Source organism: Pogoniulus pusillus, chromosome Z (genome assembly GCF_015220805.1).
Source record: "Pogoniulus pusillus isolate bPogPus1 chromosome Z, bPogPus1.pri, whole genome shotgun sequence".
NCBI classification, from domain to species: Eukaryota; Metazoa; Chordata; class Aves; order Piciformes; family Lybiidae; genus Pogoniulus; species Pogoniulus pusillus.
The window spans coordinates 82,395,643-82,416,812 of record NC_087309.1 but is presented as its reverse complement, the minus strand read 5'-3'; the positions used below and the strand labels follow the sequence as shown (position 1 = coordinate 82,416,812).

The window sequence follows — 21,170 nt, the reverse complement described above, 5'->3', positions numbered from 1 at the left end:
GGTTGCAAAACTGGGTGTTTCCTAACTTTGACATTCCAGAATTCAGATAGGCTTGTGCAAGTATTGCACATACAGGATAGACACTTGAATCCAGCTTTACCATGGGGACTGGGGAAGAAGATGCTAACTTCTGGGCTTTTGTGCTTGTTTTTTATTACTTGTCAAAAGATTAATGTGGTACTGATAAGAATTGTTAAATTGACATCTGTGAACTTTGCCTCTGTGTCCTGGAGATTGAGAAAGAGGGCAGTGTCTTTTCCTATTGTTTTTATTTTCCCACATGGCAGGGCTAATATTCTGTGTTTTTTCTAAAAGGTGGTCTGGAACACCCTTCCTTTGATGCTCACTAATGTGTGAGCCAGACCTATTGCCATTTTTGTAACAGTCAAGATACGCCATTCATAACTCCTGGCTTTCATAATTTGTGCTAGTGTTCCCTATTGGCACTTGGACAGCGTGAAATTTTTCTAACAGTTCTGATATTCTTGTGCTTTAAGAGAGCAGAAACTTGTCTCTTCCCATTTCTTGCCCTGAGCACTAAAATTAAGCATTTAAAGGGGAATGTTCACAGCTCTGGACGTCCAGCTGTGCTCTGCCAAAATGACAGGAGCTCTGATTGTTTCTTCATCTATAATTGTCCTGGTTTTAGTCACTGTAAATACAGGCATTTTGGGAAACTCATGCAAATAGTGCACACGCTATTGTGCTCCAGTTTGTCACTATACATAGATTTAAAATCAGCAGCAGCAGCAGCAGCAGAGTGCCTAAATTAAAATTACTGTTTTAAATTCACCTCAGAAAATTTTCAGTGGTTAGAAAGGCAGATATGTGGTCACTTTAATTAGAGTTTAGTTATGTCGCTGAACATTCCAGGTTCCTTTCTTTTTCTTACATGTTCTTCTCTTTGAGAGAGAACTGTGGTGCATTTTAAGGAATACAGTGTACAGCGTTAGGAGATCTAACTTTTCCCGATGTGCAGAGCACTCAAATCTGAAGCCAGTGAACACTGACAGAACTGAGAATATTAGAAAATTAGATTATTGTTTGGGCCTTTATTCCTCACCCACTTCTACCCCTTGTGTTATATAAAACCCGATTCATATTCTATTATGTATGGCGTTCCCATGGATGTCAGTGAAGGACCTACATCAGACAATTTTTAGCACAGGGAAGTGAAGTGGTGGTGAGAGTAATTAAATGGAAGTCTGAATTAAAGAACGTGGTCCTGCCTGCTTTTTCATCTCTATTTAAATGAACAGAAATGAGAATGAAAATGGATCTTGCACTATAATCTGTCTCACTCCCTTTTTTTCATACGTACTATTTTAGACAAAAAATATCCCACAAGTCAAACTTACTATGTGAAAAAGGGCCTCTCTTGCAAACCCCTACAGTGGGAATGGAACAACAGATTTCTACTTTGTGCAGCCAGAGCAGTACTATGGCCACAAAGCAAAACTGACACTAACCCAAGCAAACATTTTGTCTTATTGAGAAAATGGTGTAATTTGTTTCAGATTTTGTTGTCCTTGTTTTTTCTAGGGTAGGTAAGGTAGGCCAGATACTCAGGCTTTTTCTTTACAAGGGCATAGATTGGCTAATCCTATTTTAAAATATGGAGTAAATCCACAGGACTCTCTGCTCTGGAGACATCACTGCTGTATGGTACTGTACATAAATGATTTCTTATTGTTAGAAAAGGTACTGAATAAAAAATGAAGAGGCCACACCTTGAGTACTGTGTCCAGTTCTGGGTTCCTCAATTCAAGAGAGGTGTTGAGGTACTGGAATGTGTCCAGAGAAGGGCAACAAAACTGGTGAGAGGCCTGGAACACAAGTCCTATGAGGAGAGGCTGAGGGTGCTGGGGTTGTTTAGCCTGGAGGAGAGGAGGCTCAGGGGTGACCTCATTGCTGTCTATAACTACCTGAAGGGAGGTTGTAGCCAGGTGGGGGTTGGTCTCTTCTCCCAGACAACCAGAAACAGAACAAGGGGACACAGTCTCAAGTTATGCTGGGGGAAGTATAGGCTGGATGTGAGGAAGAAGTTCTTCCCAGAGAGAGTGATTTGCCATTGGAATGGGCTGCCCAGGGAGGTGGTGGAGTCACCAGCTCTGGAGGTGTTCAAGAAAAGACAGTTCTGTGGTCTAGTTGACTGGATAGGGCTGGGTGCTAGTTTGGACTGGATGATCTTGGAAGTCTCTTCCAATCTGATTGAATCTATGATTACTATGTGGAGCTTTTCTGGTAAGAAAAGGTGGCATGAAAAAAAGCCCGAGCCTGTCAGTGTATAGAAATAATGGCTCAAAGGTAATTCTTCAAATTTCTGGTTTTGCCCTAATATTTCCATTAAAATAAAACTGCTAAACTGCTTTTGAACTTCATCATTTTGCTGCTGTTCACTCTCTAAATGTTACCTGTGAAGCTACTTGCCTCAGAACATGTTTGTGTGTGGTACCTTTCATCTCTGAGGAGTGGGCACTTCTTCACGTGTTGCAGGAATTGCTTGTATCTGATGATGTACCAACATAGAGGAAGGATTCAAGACAAACAAGCCTAGTAAGCTTAGCTGAAAAACGGTGCTTTAAACAACAAAATTGTTTATATGATCCGTTATGAACAGTTGGATCTAATTCAAAGTGTTTACCAAAATGGAAAGAAAAAAAAAAAAAAAAAGAGGAAAAAAATGTTTAATTCACAGGTTCAGCCTCAGCAGGATTTGGTTTTGTGTGGGTTTTGTCTTAGTAGACAAAAGATCTGTAGGAAATTATTTTTTTTTTCACCTTGCCTGTGATCATTTAGTAAAGCAGGCGAAAAATCTTCTAATACGTTTGTCCATCAGATACTTATTTGTCCATTAGCAGATCTTGGAGGTGCCTTGCATTTGCCTGCTTGAAGCTGAGGTCTCTCCCTCACAAGGAGCCTATCAGCATCGCACTCATGCTTAGCGACATTCTTGCTGCAGCTTCACCTTTGCTTTTTTACTTTTGAAACTCTACTTGTGAGGTCTCTTGAACGTCACTAAAATGTTCTGTAACCCTCCCTTGCTCTCATGCTGGACAGCCTGTAGCTGTTAACGATTTTCTTGAATTGTGGTGTGTCTCTTAGCAGTGTCACATTAGTGTCTTAGTCGATGCACAGTGTAACTTTAGCACCTTCAGTGCCCTGCCGCAGAGAACAAGATGCTTTTCTCTCCACTCCACCCTGCCACGGTGCAGCCCTCTCAATACTTATCCTTATGCACTAACCTAGTTGTTGATGAATGTACTCGCTTCTCCTGGTAGATACATAGGAGTCTTGACCTAAGACTGGTTGTAGGAAGATGGGAGCAGTGGAGACTGATGGAGGATGGTGTAGAAAGTAATGAATCATTTTTTTTGACTGTTAAGGACAGAGCCCTTCCTGGACCTGAGACTAATGGGTGGCTCAGAGACACTGAATTTCGTAGGACTGTCTAGTAGTTTTAGTTTTGAAGCGTTTTCTCCCCTTATTTCTGTGTGCAGTGTGTTAGCTTATTGTTTCTGTAGCTGTATTTCCCCCTACCCACACATTAATAGCATGAAAAGACTGTTCTAAAATTTACACTTTTGTTCCCAATGGATGGGAAGTGCAGCAGGTTTGTGAAAAAAATGCTTAAGATTAATGCTGCTCTTATTATGTCCTTTGCTTTCTGAACTTAGTGATTGTTGCCTTTGTTGTATAATTTATTAGAGGTCAATTTTCGTTTGATTTACAGCTGTAGATGTATTGCAAGATTTGTGCATACGATATGCTGGTTTAGGCATTACTCAGTTTACTTTCTCTTCCACTTCTTGTTCCCCTCCTCTCTCCACAGGGCCATTTATTTCTGCAACGAAACAGAAGGATGTGCTTGGTTGCACTTCTCAGCAGCTCTGCAAGCCTGTGGAGAGTGTGGGCTGTCACTGTATGCAGCATCCTGGAAAATGCTCCTTCCCTTGAAGAAGTAATCTGCTGAAAAGCACGTACTCGTACAATTGTTCCAGCCTGCCTCACCGCTCTCAACGTCTGAAATGCCTGCTCTCTAATACTCCTTGGGGTTTGCATTTCTTCTGCTGGAGACACACTATCTGCTGCAGTTATCCCAGGAACTCTGAAGAGCAAGGACCTTGAAAATGGCTCTGTGTGCTTTTTTTGCAGTTTGGGGTTTGTTACTAGATGTGGCAGTAGCGTTTGGCCCGGTGCCAAGGATCACTTGGGAACACAGAGGTAAGATGTGAAATCTTAGTGCTATATGGGACATTACCACAGCCTCAGGGTTTCTGTGGGATCTGGAACTTGTTGAGGCTGTGCTTTCTTCCAGCTTGGTCAGGTGTTTCTGGCTGTGCTGCACATATTATGAAGTGCTTAGGACCAGAATATTCTGAAGTGACTCAGACTCTAGGTTAATTCAGATCCTTCAAAGAGTCCAGAATATTCTAAAGTGACTCAGGCTCTGTGTTAATTCAGATCCTTCAAAGAGTTATGAAAACATAGCTTTTTAAAGGAGGAATTCTGAATTTCTCAGCTGAAGAGTCTTGCAGCTGAAGCTTGCTTCAAGAGAAAAACTCAATTCGTGCATTTTATTTAGATCAAATGTTTTTATTCTAAGTTTGAACATAGTAGCAAGATGTACCTCTCCAGCTAGTAAACTATTTTCTCATATTTTTGCCACACTAAGATGTATTTTGACACTAAGCTATCCTGGGCACTAAACAAATCACAAGGTGAAGATACAGAATTGACCCTCTTCTGAAAGCATTATATGGTGCTTAGAGTTGAAACAATGCTCCACACAACACCATTCTCCCTGCATTTGAAGTTGCAGCAAATATCTGTAACATCCTAATGCAACTAGAAGAATTCTAGTTGTGAGCAGCTGTATTAGAAAAGTAACAGGGATCAGAGGAACCTTTAGCTTTTTGTTTAAAATTTAGCCTGAATCTGAAAAAAAAAAAACCACCCAAACAAACCTCTAGAGAAGGATCTCAGAGTAGTTACTTGGTGCTCTTTGGAAATGCCTTTTGAAAGGTTTTGTGTTTGGATCCTCCTTTGCTTCTAATTTGCAGTGATTACTTATCCAAGTGTGCTGTAACCAAACACAAACAAATATATGGGCAGTAGGTAGACTGAAATAAGGGTGTTAAATATGGAGCAGCCATAGTGTAGGAAGAGATAGTAGCAACAAGCTGATTTATGAGATGAGTGTGTCATCAACACAGGAAGTTTTTTTCCTGTTTATTGGCATAGCAATTAGTGAGTTGCTGATGTAGCTCTTCAGAAAGAATGGTCTAGACAAGGCTTGTAGTTCCTGCTTAAACTGTGTTGCTCCTGTCTTGTGTAATAGTTAAAATCTGGCAAGTTGCTGTTTTGATGGTATTATGCTAATGGACTGCAGACCCACGTCCAGATTGCTCAAAATAAATTGAATTTATTTTCTGTTCTTCTTATTTCTCTCTGACTCTGTTTGCTAAAGACTCTTGCATTTAAATATGGGAAGCCTATATCGGATAGGAGGGGGGTATTTGTATTAGTGGAGGAATGAACATGTCGAATTTTATGCGCTACTTCATCCATTTGGGGAAAATTTTCTTGCCAGTTAAAATATTATAAAATCACATGCTTGAGACTGTAGTTTAAAATGGAATGTTTCTTAAGTATTATTGTTGAAAATGTGCTATTTCCAATGTTAGAATTGGGAGAAACAATATGTTGTTCTCTGCCTGTATCTTAAAAAGCCTGTATCTTGTGGCGGTCCTTTGCACAAAATAGTCTCACAGGCTTCCAGTCATTTTTCCATTGTGGTTGTGCATGCAGAAAAAAATATTCTTGCATATTAGTCATTTTGTGTCATTTTTCTCCAATCTACTCTGTTCCAGTCTGGATGCTTCCTCATTCCACTGCGCTTGTGTCTTCATGTTATTTCTTTCTACTATGTGTGTTGTCTCTGATTTCCACTATTACGTGTTTTTTGACTCTGATTTCCACTTCAAAATCATTGTAGTGACCCTTTTTGCCTTCTGTGTCTTCTTTTTCCTGTGGTAATACACAAACCCTATGAGGAGAGGCTGAGGGAGTTGGGATTGTTTAGCCTGGAGAAGAGGAGGCTCAGGGATGACCTCATTGCTGTCTACAACTACCTGAAGGGACGTTGTAGCCAGGTGGGGGTTTGTCTCTTCTCCCAGACAACCACCAACAGAACAAGGGGACACAGTCTCAAGTTGTGCCGGGGGAAGTATAGGCTGGATGTTAGGAGGAAGTTCTTGCCAGAGAGGGTGATTGGCATTGGAATGGGCTGCCCAGGGAGGTGGTGGAGTCGCGATCCCTGGTGGTGCTCAAGAAAAGAGTGGATGAGGCACTTAGTGCCATGGTCTAGTTGATTGGACAGGGCTGGGTGGTAGGTTGGACTGGATGATCTTGGAGGTCTCTTCCAACCTGGTTGATTCTATGATTCTACTCTATGAAGATTTGTCTTCTAAAGTGCAGGATTTTTTGAGAGACTTGTTTGGGGATGTTGCCAGGGACATTGAGGCCAACATAATTGTCTGCAGTGGGTGGATATGTGGAAGGGAAAAGATGAGGAAGGACCTGAACGTGGGTGTGTAAAATGGAAAGTTGGAAAAAAGGGAATTAGCAGGTGGGAAAAAAAAAAAAAAGAAGATGTAGGTTACAGAGATCACTACAAGAGGAAATATTTAAGCATTTCAATTTGAACAACAAAGAAGGGACCAGTAATTTTGATGCTCAGAGAAGAGTAGGGGGTTGGAAGTGACCTCTGAAGATAATTTAGTCCAGTAGCTCTGCTAGAGCAGGATCACCTAGAGAAATCACACAGGAACATGTCCAAGTGGGTTTTGAATGCCTCCAGAATGGAGACTCCAAGTCGCTAGCAAACCTGTTCCAGTGCTCTGCCAGCCTGAAAATGAATGTTTTGTTTCTTATGTTTACATGGAACCTCCTGTGTTCCGGCTTTTATCCATTGGCCCTTGCCCTGTTGCTGGAAACCATCGAGAATAGTCTGCCTCCATCCTCCTGACACTTGCCCTTTAGATATTATCAATCATTAATGAGACACCTCCTCCCACCGCCAAGTCTGCTCTTCTCCAGGCTAAATGCACTCAGCTCTTTCAGCCTTTCTTCATATGATAGATGTTCAGTCCCATAATCATCTTAGTGGCTCTTTGCTGGATACTATTGAGTGTTTCCTTGTTGTGATTGAACTGGGGAGCCCAGAGTTGGATACAGTATTTGACATGAGGCCTCATTAGGGCAGAGTAGAGATGTAAGAAGACCTCCCACAGCCTGCTAACCACACTCTTAATGCATCCTAAGATGCCATTTGCTTTCTTGGCCACAAGGGCACATTGTTGTCTCATGGTAAACTTCTTGTATACCAGGACTCCCAGGTTCTTCTCCACAGAGCTTCTCCCCAGCAGGTCACCCCTCAGCACTTACTGATAAGATGTTGACGATGTGAGCTGCTGTTTGTACTGAACCAAGCTTCTGAGGGGTATCTTGTCTGTTGTATGGGTTGTCCAAACTAACCTTTGTTGTTTTCAGGATAAACAGCAGCTGTTAAACAACTTAGAAAAAGGAGACATAGACTTGACCCTAAGTCACTGTCTTTTCTTTCATTTCAACAGAGGTCCAGCTAATACATTTTCATGAATCAGAAGTGTCAAACTATTCAACCTTGCTGCTAAGTGAAGACAAGGATGTTCTATATGTTGGAGCCAGAGAGGTGATCTTCGCATTAAATGCAGTTAATATTGCTGAGAAGCAGCATGAGGTATGCATTTTAATGCATTTTCTTCTATGTACAAATCATCATCCAAGTTTGATGTGATTTTCTGAGGTCACTAGTGCACTGCACTTTAGGTGGTAGGTACCTAAAGAAGAAAATACTCTATATGGGCTACACCTATGTTACTTCTAAAAGATGCTATGGAGTAAAACATGCTGTCAGATGAGACGAATAAGTGAGAAGTTGGATGTAAACAAATAATTAGAGGTCTCTGTAGGTATTTTCTTCTTTGGGACGGGATGCTATACTGGAAGGACTTTGAGTATCATCAGTAATGGTGGTTCTTACACAAATTTTTGTATCAGGAGTGGACCATCTCCTGTTAACCTGAATCAGAAAGTAACGTAATCCAGAACAGGATCAAAACTTTAGTGGCAGACTTTAGACATGCATTAAAAGAAATTAAGGTCCTGCCCTTTTTGTTTCAGTTTCTGTTCTGTGTTTCTCTGTGTGTGTGCACAGCAAGTGGTGGCACAGACATGTCTGATCCGTCTTGCTTTCAGATGTAACCTGGATGTGCTGAAGCTAGCTTCTAGGAGGAGATTAGCCCATGCAGAGATATGCTAACATTGTGTTGTTTCCAGTTCTTCTAAGACTCCTGCTTCTTATCCCATCAGCAGCACAGGCTGACATTTAGAGGTGTGGCATGGAGTCCCGTTCTGGATATTTTGGAAGATGCTCATAGAGTTTTTAAATATGAAGAACTTGATCATGGGGAGTGGGCAATTTCACCAGCTCCTCAGTACACTGGTTCTGACTGTCAGACACTTCTCTGTATAGTGTGAATTGGTCTTTGATCCCCCTTTCCCTCCAAGTGTTTTTCCTTCAAGTTTGAATGAAATTAAAAAGTGATTAAAACAGCAACAGTTGCATTTCCTTAATGAATATGGTAATAGACATCTCATTAGCAATTTGAGGAAAACGTCATTATGAACTCAAAAGGTAATGGCAGTAGTTCAACCCCACTTAAGGCACATGCATTTAGAAGTGTCACTTCAGCAGGAAATAATGGCTTTGAATCTTTGAAAGCTATTTGAAAATGGCTTGCACTTGCATATAATTTTAGGATTGCCTTTTATTGGTGCGTTATTGCAAGATTTTCAGACCTGGCATTGAATGTATAGCGCTTTGAATGTGCCTTTTTGTTGCTTTTTTTTTTCCCACTTAGTTACACTGGAAGGTCACAGAAGATAAAAGGGCCAAATGTGCAGTCAAGGGAAAATCAGAACAGGTATGTGCTTCTATTGAACTTTGAGGAAGATGTTACACCTTTCACTTCTACTTTTAACATTTCTCCTCTTGAAAGACTCCAGCTACATGAAGTTAAAATTTTCAGATAGTCACGTAAATTCTTTACCTTGAGCTTTAGAAACTTCAGCAGGCTTAGTGGCTTTTGGTTATTTGCTTGCTTGTTTTATTTTTAGTTCCTTATTTCTTGCTGGTGAATATTTGAAATCTGCATACACCTTGATGTGTGCTTATGTTACAAGATTCTGCCATTAAAATGATGCTACACCAGTATTAATTTCACTGAGCTAATTGATAGCACACATCTCAGTTTGTTATTGCAATAATTGCTACACAACATTTGGTTTTGCAAAACGACTGACAGATTTGCTTGCCTTGCTTTAGGGCATTGACCAGTGCTGTTCCACCAGTGCATTTGTCACTAACTACATGTGGTGCTCAGCAGGCGTGCCCCTGGCAGCAGCACCTTCCTGATCAGTGTCTGCTCAGACAACTCCTTGCAACTTGAGCAGTCTGATCTCTTGCCAGTTCAGCAGCGCTGGCAGATCAACACCAGGGATCCTTCACTGTTTTTGGGAGCCATGGACTACTTGCAACAGCCAGTGCTCTGGCTGGTGTGCTCAATTTCCACTTCTATTAAGTTGCTTTACTTGAGGTGGTTGTCTCTCTGTGAATGTACCTTTCCTGCTTGTATCAGAAATTAATAATCGGTTATGAATTATGACTTAGTTTCTGTGTGAATAGTCATTTTTATTATTAATATTAAAAAGTCGGGAAAATTCCCCGAGGTTCTTTAGATTTTCGGTCGACAAGAAGCAATTGCATAGAATGAAACAGTTTAAACAATCAGAACTTGGAAAACAATAACGTGAGAACAGGAGAAATTCTATCTAATGCCAATGGAGTCTTGGTATTCACTCACGACGCCTTTGGTCCCTGAGTAAGTCTCCTGTATGAAAAATGCTTTCAAACTCGCGATGATCCCGGGGTAAAATACAAATATTTCAGGCAGAGGAGGAAGGAGATGCTGCTAAGCCACTAGTGTGAGCTGCAAACAGGTGGCCGCCTGTTAACGAGCCGCAAACGAGGAGATGCTCCGTGCAGACAAAGGCACGGTGCAGAAAGGCTACTGTAGAAAAGCAGAGGGTAGAAAGGCTCGGTTTCTAAATCATCCCCCTTTATATACTTGATTTTGAAACCAAACTGGCCGATAGGCACTGGCACCATTGTTCTGGACAATGAATTCAAAGCTTCCTGCCTCCTTTGACTACGCAGGCACAGGACACCTGACACGAAGTGCTAAGCCCCCTGACCCTCAAGGCTTTACTGAGGCGAAGCTCTTGTTGTTTGGTCATCTATTCGCTCCCGGTCCCCGCACGACAGGATGAGGAGAGCCAGGGTTAAACCTGCTCAGCAGGATTTGTGCCCTACCAGGACACCGCTATGTAGTGCACTTTATTTAGTGATACAGTAGGGTGAGGGTTTGCTGGGCAAAGTCGGTCATCAAGTCGGACTTGTAGCACAGCTTTGTAAATGGAAGTCTGCAAGCTCTGTGAATACCGAAATCAATCCTGCTGTGTGCTTGTGAAGATTTGATTCACCCTTGGAAACTCCTAGGTGCTGCATCTAGGGCTGGCAAACATCCTAACTTCATGGGGCTCATGCGGGTGGGAGTGAGCACACTCTGCTTTGGCTCAGCTATTGACTGACAATCATCAATGCATTATCCTAACATCAGGTGTGTTGGGCCATTTCTTCCTTATCTGCATGCTCAGGAGTTCAGGAATGTTATTTGTTCTCCCTAGGTTCAACTGGGGTTGCTAATAATATTCATGGACAACCACAGTGAACTATGAGATATGGATTTCTTGCATGTGTGTACGGTTTAGTGAGCAGTGTGTGTGTTTCCACCAGTCCTCTGCAGAGGTTACTGTTGTTAGAGAGATATTAGACCTCATAAATAGTACTTTACCAGATCTCTAATGAACTTCTCTTCTTTACCTTTTTTTTTCTTTTATCCTGCCTCTAGTGATTCATACATTGCCAGGTCTGCTTTTCTTAAATTGTTCCCATTACTGTTTAGTAGTCACATTTACACTGTAGGTGTGATGTTTTGTGTAGTACAGTACTTTCAAAACAGTTAAGTATTAAGCCACTACTGCTATTTCTTGCTTCCCCACCCTAGTGCCTACAAAAAGCATTTATGCAGCTGTTTGAGGATCTCATCTGGCAGAAAACTAGTTTTATTCTTTTCCACTGCCAGTTTTCTGCCAAACTGAAGTGACCGTATAGCCACAGAAATACCTTGTTTGATTTACAAGAAGGAAGAGTAAGGATAGTGCATATACTTTCATTAGTTTATGGAACAGTGGTTGGCTCTGGCTGTGTACCAGCAAGAGTTAAGAAATGTTGTTTATAGTAGGCTTTCCCTCTAAGTGTTTAGGGTTGTTTTTCTTGGTTATTATTTAGGCTTTGCTCAAACTCCTTGTTCTGTTTCACAGCTAAAAAAGTATTAAGAAGCTTTCTTGGATGAAAGAGCAATTGGTACATAGAACTGAAAAAAAAAAGCACCGACATAGATGACAAAGCTTTTGAATGGTATTAGAGGTTTCTCTTCTAAGAGAAGAGACTTACATCTAGACTTAGAAAGAATGACAAAGTCTAAAACTTCATGTTTTGCTAGTTGTTGCTACGAGTCAGATGTCTTTGGAGCTAGGGCTTTTGTGGAACAACTTGAGATGCACCCTGCTAAGCCTATGGTGCTTGGTCATGCTACCCAGGTGTACTGAAGCAGATGTGCACTACATACTTGGCTGTAGGAAATGAGGTGCTGCAGGACTAGAGCTCCTGGAGATTGTAGGCCTTACTAATGCAGCATAAGTAGCAGCAACAGAGGAGCCGACAGCACAACTCTTAACTGGATATTTGTGTTGGAACATGGAAGCTTTGGTTTCTCACATTGGTACTTTTCTCATCCTCCGTTACAGACAGAGTGTCGCAATTATGTGCGTGTCTTGCAGCAGCTGAATGATACTTTTCTCTACGTGTGTGGAACTAATGCATTTCAGCCAGCATGTGACTACCTGGTAAGAATATACATATGCTTTGACCTAGTAACAACTGTTACTTAAAAGCAGCTAATTTAAGCAATGTTTATTGCCATTGTGAAAGGCAGTTGTAATTTCAGTGCTGGTTTATATAGCATTTGGAGCATTTACTCTGTCCCAGATCAATGATGAATGTGGAAGTAAACTGTACTGTTCCCTTCTCAAAGCTTACTGAATTACTCATTGGTCTTGTTTAACTAAAAAGATTCACTTTTCTATAGCTTTCATAATTATTTATGTAATGTATGTTAGCATAAAAACAATTGCTGAAATTGAAACTGGGGGTTGGACTTGATCTCTTTGGGGCCATTCCAACCCCTGATATCCTGTGATCCTGTGAAATTACATTCTTTGTGACTTCCATCTGCTACAGAATCTCCCTGAAACGTCTTACATTTCTGTCTCTGCATGTCTCTGCTCCTGGCTTTGCCACAGCTTCTTTCCATATATCAGTTAACTTTTCTGCTGTTCCTCCTGTCTGGTTTTTTTTTGTTTTTTTTTTTTTTTTTTTTTTTTTGTGCTCTTTCTTGAGGTCTGTCTGGATTTAGCTTTTTGTATTCTGTTCTTTGCTACTCCCAGTCCCACAAATCAGAGGATCAAATTTCCTCTCTGTCGGCTGGACTTGATAAGATTTTCTGAAAACACACTATTTTACCAAGAAGCACTTTTGATACTTGAAGCTGATGATGTGGTCCATTACTTATTGTTAATTTTTTCAGTTGCCTTTGCATGAGTTAAGTGGTTGAAAGAAAAAGTGCTATTTTTTGTGTATTTTTCACTTAACTTTTCTCAGAACTTGATTTCGTTTGAACTTGGAGGTAAAACTGAAGATGGTAAGGGCAGATGTCCATTTGATCCTGCTCAAAGCTACACATCTGTTATGGTTGGTGAGTTCAGACTTTACATACCTCATTATTATATATTAAAAATATTTAATCTTTCCTGCTGTCATTCTCCAGTTGCTCGGTATCAAAATGGTAGATTACATCCATGTTTTTTGCATCTTTACTGTTTATGCAGAGAGACATCAAAATACATATTTAGTCAACTTCAGCATATTTCTTAAGAGGAGAAGTTAAAACTCTAGTTTGTTTTGGAACTGACTTTCAAAATACTAATTTTTAAACTATACTTTCGTGTGTTTAACCTATTTAGCCTTTGTAGTTTTAGCTACTGTCACTTCAGAAAATTCAACAATGTCCTGGTTTCAAGTACCATAGGGTTGATTTTCAAAAAGAAAGGGGCAGGGGCCACAGCCAAGGTAGCCAAACCAAACCAGCCTATGGGATATTCAATACCATACTCTCCTCATGCCCAGTGTACATGTGGGGAGCTGGCCAGGGAATGCACACACAATTTGACCAGGTGGAGCAAGTGGGGCAGGCAGTAGTGGTGGGTTCTGGGTGGTGAGCAGTTGTGTATTACATCTCTAGTTTCACATATTATTTTGTCAGTAGTATTGTCATTATTGTTGTTTCTTCTGTCTTTGTGTCGTTCCATTGAACTCTCCTTAACCACAGAAGTTCTGCCTTTTTCTCTTGTTTCTTCTTCCCCACCTACTGGGACAATGTCTGGGGAGGAGTGAGCAAGTAGCCATGTGCTGCATAGTTGCTGGCTCTGCCTAAACCACAAGACACAAGTAGATTTTTTTTTCTTTAGCTGTCCTGAAGGCATATGTGAGACAGACTAGGGGGGTAAGCTATTTATTGCAATTATATTATTGTGTGGTTAGTCACCACTAGATCTTGATTTGGTGAAAGCAGAGTTCATGGCTGTACCCTAGTGTCACACGACCATGAAAGAGAAGCTCAAAATAACATGAAACAGGAAGTGAGAACAGACACTGCTCTATTTCTTAAATTATTAATAGTTGAGCTTGAATAATGATGGCATAGCCAAACAGTAAAATAGTTGCATTCAAAACTTCTGTGGCATTTCTTAAAGAAAAATCGCATGTTTGTACATAAAATGTGGATTTACATGCTAAGTTCTAAAGTACCACAAAAAGAATACTGACTTTTACCAGTTTCTTATGTGGAAGCAATTATAAGCCCAAGTGTGGAAGTGTCAGACTTCAGAACAGTCAGCAGAAATGTAAACATAGAAGACATGTCTGGAATGATTTGGAGGAAATCCTTATTTATCTTTTCTGGTGGGAAGTTTAAGCTTACATAGTCCCCTGAAAGTATTCATGCATCCTTTTTTTTCGATATCCAATGCATAAGAAAGTCTAAAAACACTTGGTTTTGTGTTAAAGATGAGGAGCTTTATTCCGGTACTTCTTACAATTTCCTGGGAAGCGAACCTATCATTTCACGGCACTCTCACCAGAGTCCTCTGAGAACGGAGTATGCGATACCTTGGCTTAATGGTAAGCAGTCATGAGAGCTGGCCCACCTAAATGCTTTCTTCCTTTTTCAGTGTCATGGACTGTGATGGTTTGGGTGTTCCCTGCCCCCCCACACTTTAGAAATCACCCAGACTAGTCTCAGCTGGCTCTGTGAATATAAATGAAGCTATTTATTTACAGCCAGCACAATATACAAGCAGATATTTACAGTAGATACAGTTATAGACAGAAATATAAAAGGTAAAAGGTAATACAGAAACACAACTCCCCTCCCAGAAACCTGAGTCCCCAGGAGGGGCTCTCAACCACCCCTGCACCTTCCCCCTGCCCCTCTCAACCTTACCCCAGTCCCAGGGAAGAACAGAGGTTCAGCCAAGAGGTTATGAAGCAAAGGTGAGTTAGGCCAAATGGAAGGTGAGGTTAGGGAGTAAGATGTTGCTCAATCAGTAGCCCGAGGCAGAGTGAATGGCGAGAGTGTTATCTAATGTTTTCGTTTCTTGTTCAGCAAGAGTCTGAGGGGAGTAGACATCACCATTGTTTTCCTTTCACAGCCTGTAATCTACTTTTTCTCACCAAAACATTTTATCCTGCTTCAAACTAGCAGATGGACAAAGAGTTTAGGTACCTTACCTGCGGTGTGAGGCAATTGTCTAATGTGTGCCATCAGGAGGTTTTTATTTGAAGTTTCAGGAGTTCTGTCAGCATTGGCAATAAAGCCAGCTGCAAGTCACACAAGTTTCAACTTGGTGTTAGAGGCCTACAGTTTATTTTCTATCTACTTGTTCTTGAAATAATTCAACGTAAGATGCAGGAGGAAGAGAATGGTTTTGGTCTCCTAATAGGTTTTCAAATAGAGCTGCTGATGGTTCTTCATGCTTTCAGTGCCTGAATTTCAAAAGTCTCTGACTTTTGTGAATGCTCAGTGATTTTTGGCATACTGACAAAAAAATACCAGAATCATGAAGTTAGCAGATAGTGAAAAATGCATTGTGTCCAAACAAGTACAGGATACTAGGATTTGTAGTACAAGTTGTAACGCTACTGTCATTTTGAGTATTTTAGCTAATGGCTGAAATGAAGGTGAGAGAGATTTGGGAATGTACCTCTCTAGGCCTATTAGAAAACTACACTTGAGTGTGGACTGAAGAATGTTAAAAGAATGAAATATCAGATCATTGAGATATGTAAAGATTTGTTGGTTTGGTGTTTTTCTCTATTTTTATGAAGAGCAAACTGTGTAGGCAGGTCAGTGACTGGAGAGCAGGTAAATGTAGTTTGAGGTTTGGGCTAAAGAAGGCTTCTAGAGAGTTTCTGAGGGAATCAAAATTAGTAGTCTCATACATAATTTAAAATTCTTCTCTTTGTGTCTGTAGAGCCCAGTTTTGTTTTTGCTGATGTAATAAGAGCAGAGCAAAACAGCACAGATGGAGATGATGACAAGATATACTTCTTTTTCACTGAGGTGTCTGTGGAGTATGAATTTGTTGGAAAACTGATGATTCCAAGAATTGCTAGAGTGTGCAAGGTGAGACATAGTGCAATTTAAGTAATTCAACTAGAATTCTCTATATGTGTACCTGTGTTTAAAAGCATTTATTATTGTAGACTAATAAACATTGTGGACTAGGGAGTGGTTGAACTTAGTGAACCATCAGTTTCAATCAGTTCACCAGAACTGAGAAAGCATAATTATGGCTTCAGGAACGAATGCTTGATTTGATTTTGCACTGTGGTAACACTTAACTACATCCGAAGGTTCTTCTCACTTCTTGGTGGAAAAACCCAACCATCACACAAGCCAGTAACAGAAAAAAGCCACTCTCCATCATTAATCAACAGTCCTGTCTCACTGGAGAGGTCTCCAAAGACTGGAAGCTGGCCAATGTGATACCCATCCACAAGAAGGGTTGAAAGGAGGAGCCAGAAAACTACAGACAGACCTGTCAGCCTGACCTCAGTGCTAGACAAGGTCATGGAACAGGTCACCTTGAGTGCCATCACAGAGCACCTCCAGGATGGCTAAGGGATCAGGCCCAGGCAGCAAAGCCTTTGACACGGTCTGCCACAACAAGCTCCTGGCAAAGCTGGCAGCCTGTGGCTTGGACAGATTCATTCTGTGCTGGGTCAGGAACTGGCTGGAGGGCTGAGCCCAGAGAGTGGTGGTGAATGGTGCCACATCCAGTTGGCAGCCAGTCACTAGTGGTGTTCCCCAAGGATCAGTGCTGGGCCCAGTCCTGTTCAACATATTTGTTGATGATCTGGATGAGGGGATTGAATTCAGCATCAGTAAATTTGCAGATGACACTAAGCTAGGAGCAGGTGTTGATCTGTTGGAAGGTAGAAGAGCCCTGCAGAGGGACCTGGACAGGCTGGATAGGTGGGCAGAAGCCAATGGGATGAGATTTAACAAGGCCAAGTGCAGGGTTCTGCACTTTGGCCACAACATTCCCAAGCAGCACTACAGGCTGGGGACAGAGTGGCTGGAGAGCAGCCAGGAAGAAAGAGACCTGGGGGTTCTGGTGGATAGTAGGCTGAAGATGAGCCAGCAGTGTGCCCAGGTGGCCAAGAGAGCCAATGGCATCCTGGCCTGCATCAGGAACAGTGTGGCCAGTAGGACAAGGGAGGTTATTCTTCCCCTGTACTCAGCATGGTCAGGCCACACCTTGAGTACTGTGTCCAGTTCTGGGCTCCTCAACTCAAGAGAGATGTTGAGGTGCTGGATTGTGTCCAGAGAAGGGCAACAAGGCTGGTGAAGGGCCTGGAACACAAACCCTATGAGGAGAGGTTGAGGGAGCTGGGGTTGTTTAGCCTGGAGAAGAGGAGGCTCAGGGCTAACCTCATGGCTGTCTATAACTACCTGAAGGGAGGCTGTAGCCAGGTGGGGGTTGATCTCTTCTCCCAGACAACCACCAATAGAACAAGGGGACACAGTCTCAAGTTGTGCTGGAGGAAGTATAGGCTGGATGTTAGGAGTAAGTTCTTGCCAGAGAGAGTGATTGGCATTGGAATGGGCTGCCCAGGGAGGTAGTGGAGTCACTGTCCCTGGAGGTGTTGAAGAAAAGACTGGATGAGGCACTTGGTACCATGGTCTAGTTGACTGGCTAGGGCTGGGTGCTAGGTTGGACTGGATGATCTTGGAGTTCTCTTCCAACCTGGTTGAATCTCTGATTCTAAACAGACAGAACTATAGCTGTGTGCACAGCAGAATAGCTCTTGACTGTGGTATAGCAGGTGGGAGCTCCATGAAACTGTTAGAGCTGTGAGAGCTTCAAGGAAAGTGATCACCGGCAGCCTGATTCTGTCACGTGTGCTGTGTTTACATCTCAGTATGTTAGGCTGCTCATGAGTTTTAGTTAAAAAAATCTTGCTGCTGAAAAAGTTTTTTCCATTAAAAAATGTTGATTTAACAAACTTTAAAAAAGTGGAATGTATCAGTCTCCTGAGGATTTTTTTTTTGTCCCCATACAACAGGAAATGTGTCTAATAATTTCATTCAGATGAGCTTGAAATATTTGATTTTGACTTAACTGTTTTTATATTTCAATGTGGATTTCAAAGCATCAAGAACAAGAGAGTGATGGCGAGATTTGTGGTATAATAAGCTGGAGGCAAGTTTACAAGGGACTTCTTACTATGTCTCACTGACAGCTAGTGCATTCATTGACTGTGCAGTATGGTGCAAAATGATAGCTGTATTGCTACGGTGTGTTTGAAACAGGAATCTGTGACAGGTTGCAAATTTATAAGCATTTATACTTAGTTATTGTCATTGGATAATGAATGGGAAATATTAAGAATGTTCAAATATGCTCTGCTGTTTGAAAGAAAGTAATAGAGCTGCATACAGCTTAAGTACCAAATGCATTGACAGATTTCTAGTCAGCATATATTAAGTTATTTAAGCTTGATACTTAATCCTTAATAAAGGTGGTAACTGCTCAATTTCTTCTAATAAAATTATTAACACAATCAAGTTCAAGTGCAAAATTAGAATTTAAATTGTAGTTTAGCTGTCACAGACAAAGAAAGTGGTACTTATCTGAAGGGACAATAGGATACCTTCATGCTTATCTTATTCTCATAACTTGCAGCCAGGTGGGGGTTGGTTTCTTATCCCAGGCAACCAGCAATAGAACAAGGGGACACAGTCTCAAGTTGTGCCAGGGGAAATGTAGGCTGGATGTTAGGAGGAAGTTCTTCCCAGAGAGAGTGATTTGCCATTGGAATGGGCTGCCCAAGGAGGTGGTGGAGGCACCGTCCCTGGAGGTGTTCAAGAACAGACTGGATGAGACACTTAGTGCCATGGTCTAGTTGACTGGCTAGGGCTGGGTGCTAGGTTGGCTAGATGATATTGGAAGTCTCGTCCAACCTGGTTGATTCTATGATTCTGAAGAGTGCATTGTCCATCTCAATTTTCCTGTGTCTTTCTTACTGTACTGTTGGTAAATATGTTAACATTTATTGCTGTTGCTGTAGATTAAATGTTAGAAAATATCAGTAATTTCATATTTCATAGCAGCATTTTTGCATTAAAGAACTACTGCTAAGTTTCCTCATAAACACTTATTTTCTTTATTTTTTAACATCAAAAGAGGGACCAAGGAGGATTAAGGACCTTGCAGAAAAAGTGGACATCCTTTCTTAAGGCCAGATTGATTTGTACCATCCCTGATAAGAATTTAATTTTCAATATTATCAATGATGTTTTTATTCTCAAGTCTCCAACTTTGAAGGAACCAGTGATATATGGAGTCTTCACCCCACAGCTGTAAGTGTGGTGTATCCTTTCTTTAGATTAAATACTTTTCATCTAAGTTGATTTATTACAAGAAACAATGATCCTATTTTTTTTCCTTTTTTATGAACTTTCAGGAATAATGTGGGGTTGTCAGCAGTGTGTGCATACAATCTGTCCACTGTAGAAGATGTTTTCTCAAAAGGGAAGTATATGCAGAGCGCTACAGTAGAGCAGTCTCATACAAAGTGGGTACGGTACAACGGCGAAATTCCTAATCCTCGACCTGGTGCAGTAAGTTTCTGTAATCTTGGATCTAATGGCTAGTCATTGTTTCAGTGCATAGGAGTAAAGAAAATGAAAAACATTAGATAACCTACTAAAGCTTAATTTTAGTTTGCCCTAATCTGGGTAGACTTTTTTGTAAAAAATTTTATAGAAACACATCGTAGTGAATTATCCTGAACTTTGTGTTTAGGAATCAAAGTGGAGTTTTTGGTTTGTAGTGGAGTTACTTGCTGGGTTTTTATGTTCATTATCTTGTTATTAATTTTCCAACCGTGAAATAGATGTCAGTGTGCATGAGGCAACACAAAATACTTATTAGTTCAGATGAACAGAAATACAGCAATCATGGCATTGTCTCAGTGGATTTAGCAGGTTTATCCTGGAAGGTGACTGTGCCCATGGCAAGAGGGTTGTAACTAGATCCTTCCAATGCAAGCCATTCTGTGGTCCAGTGCAGTGGAAACGAAAATGTTCACAGTGCAGGTTCTCTTTCACACTTCCTTGATTTTTCATGCTCTCTGTCATCACGTTCTTGCTGCTGCTGGATGAGGTAACAGTTAAGAGCATGACAGCCCAGGAAGACTATTTTTCATGAAAAGTATTTGGGGCCCAAACAAAGGTAATACAATACTTATTAGTTCAGATGAACAGAAATATAGCAATCATGGCATTGTCTCAGTGGATTTAGCAGGTTTATCCTGGAAGGTGACTCTGCCCATGGCAAGAGGGATGTAACTAGGTTCCTTGCAATGCAAGCCATTCTGTGGTCCAGTGCAGTGGAAACGAAAATGTTCACAGTGCAGGTTCTCTTTCACACTTCCTTGATTTTTCATGCTCTCTGTCATCACCACCTTGCTGCTGCTGGATGAAGTAACAGTTAAGAGCATGACAGCCCAGGAAGACTATTTTTCATGAAAAGTATTTGGGGCCCAAACAAAGGTAGTACATCACAGAAGCCAAAACGCTACAGGACCTGAGGGATGTTCCTTGGTAGAATGAGTATAATGTAAATGTATGGTTACAGGCCAAACTGCAGAAGAGAAGATGCATGTAGGTGATGTTAATTATCTCTAGTTTGTGTAAGTAAATTATGCAATTATATTGGTTGTTTTTTTCATTTGTTCTTCCCCCAACTAGTGTATAAACAATGAAGCCAGAGCCTCAAATTATGTGAGTTCTCTGAATTTACCAGACAAAACATTGCAGTTTGTTAAAGATCATCCTTTAATGGATGACTCGGTGACACCAGTGGGAGACAGACCTCGACTAGTGAAACGAGATGTGAAGTATACTCAGATTGTAGTAGACAGAGTGAGAGCACTCAATGGGACCATATATGATGTTATGTTCATCAGCACAGGTGAGTTCTGTAGAACTTCTTTTTTTCTCTCCTTGAGGCACTGATTATAAGGCACTGAAGTATGTTCTAACAAACTCTCGAGATTTCCATATGTCAGTGTTTTGATACCAGCTGCTGTTTTCATTTAAAAAGAAGGGCCATGATGATTAGGTAGAGAATCTTACATGCTTTGAAAAAGTATTGCAGGAAAAAAAAACCCCGACACTGCAGTGGGCGCAGCAAAACCACACAAAATAATACTTAAGTGGCCATTATTTGTCCAAAAATGTTATTTCTTACTCAGA

General features: G+C 41.1%; 1 protein-coding gene across 11 annotated transcripts in view; it reads left to right on the top strand.

Annotated features, from left to right (window-relative positions):
- SEMA4D (semaphorin 4D) overlaps positions 1-21,170 on the top strand; it is a 100,354-nt gene that overhangs the window by 53,920 nt on the left and 25,264 nt on the right. For all 11 annotated transcript variants that reach the window (XR_010301369.1, XR_010301370.1, XM_064140522.1 and 8 more), the window contains 10 exons: positions 3,833-4,224; positions 7,638-7,783; positions 8,967-9,029; positions 12,034-12,132; positions 12,947-13,040; positions 14,411-14,524; positions 15,877-16,028; positions 19,096-19,271; positions 19,376-19,532; positions 20,664-20,886. Coding sequence is in view for 9 of the 11 variants with exons in the window: in XM_064140522.1 (XP_063996592.1) it covers positions 4,131-4,224; positions 7,638-7,783; positions 8,967-9,029; positions 12,034-12,132; positions 12,947-13,040; positions 14,411-14,524; positions 15,877-16,028; positions 19,096-19,271; positions 19,376-19,532; positions 20,664-20,886 (1,318 nt within the window). In the remaining 2 variants the exon portion in view is untranslated. The remainder of the gene's footprint in view (positions 1-3,832; positions 4,225-7,637; positions 7,784-8,966; positions 9,030-12,033; positions 12,133-12,946; positions 13,041-14,410; positions 14,525-15,876; positions 16,029-19,095; positions 19,272-19,375; positions 19,533-20,663; positions 20,887-21,170) is intronic.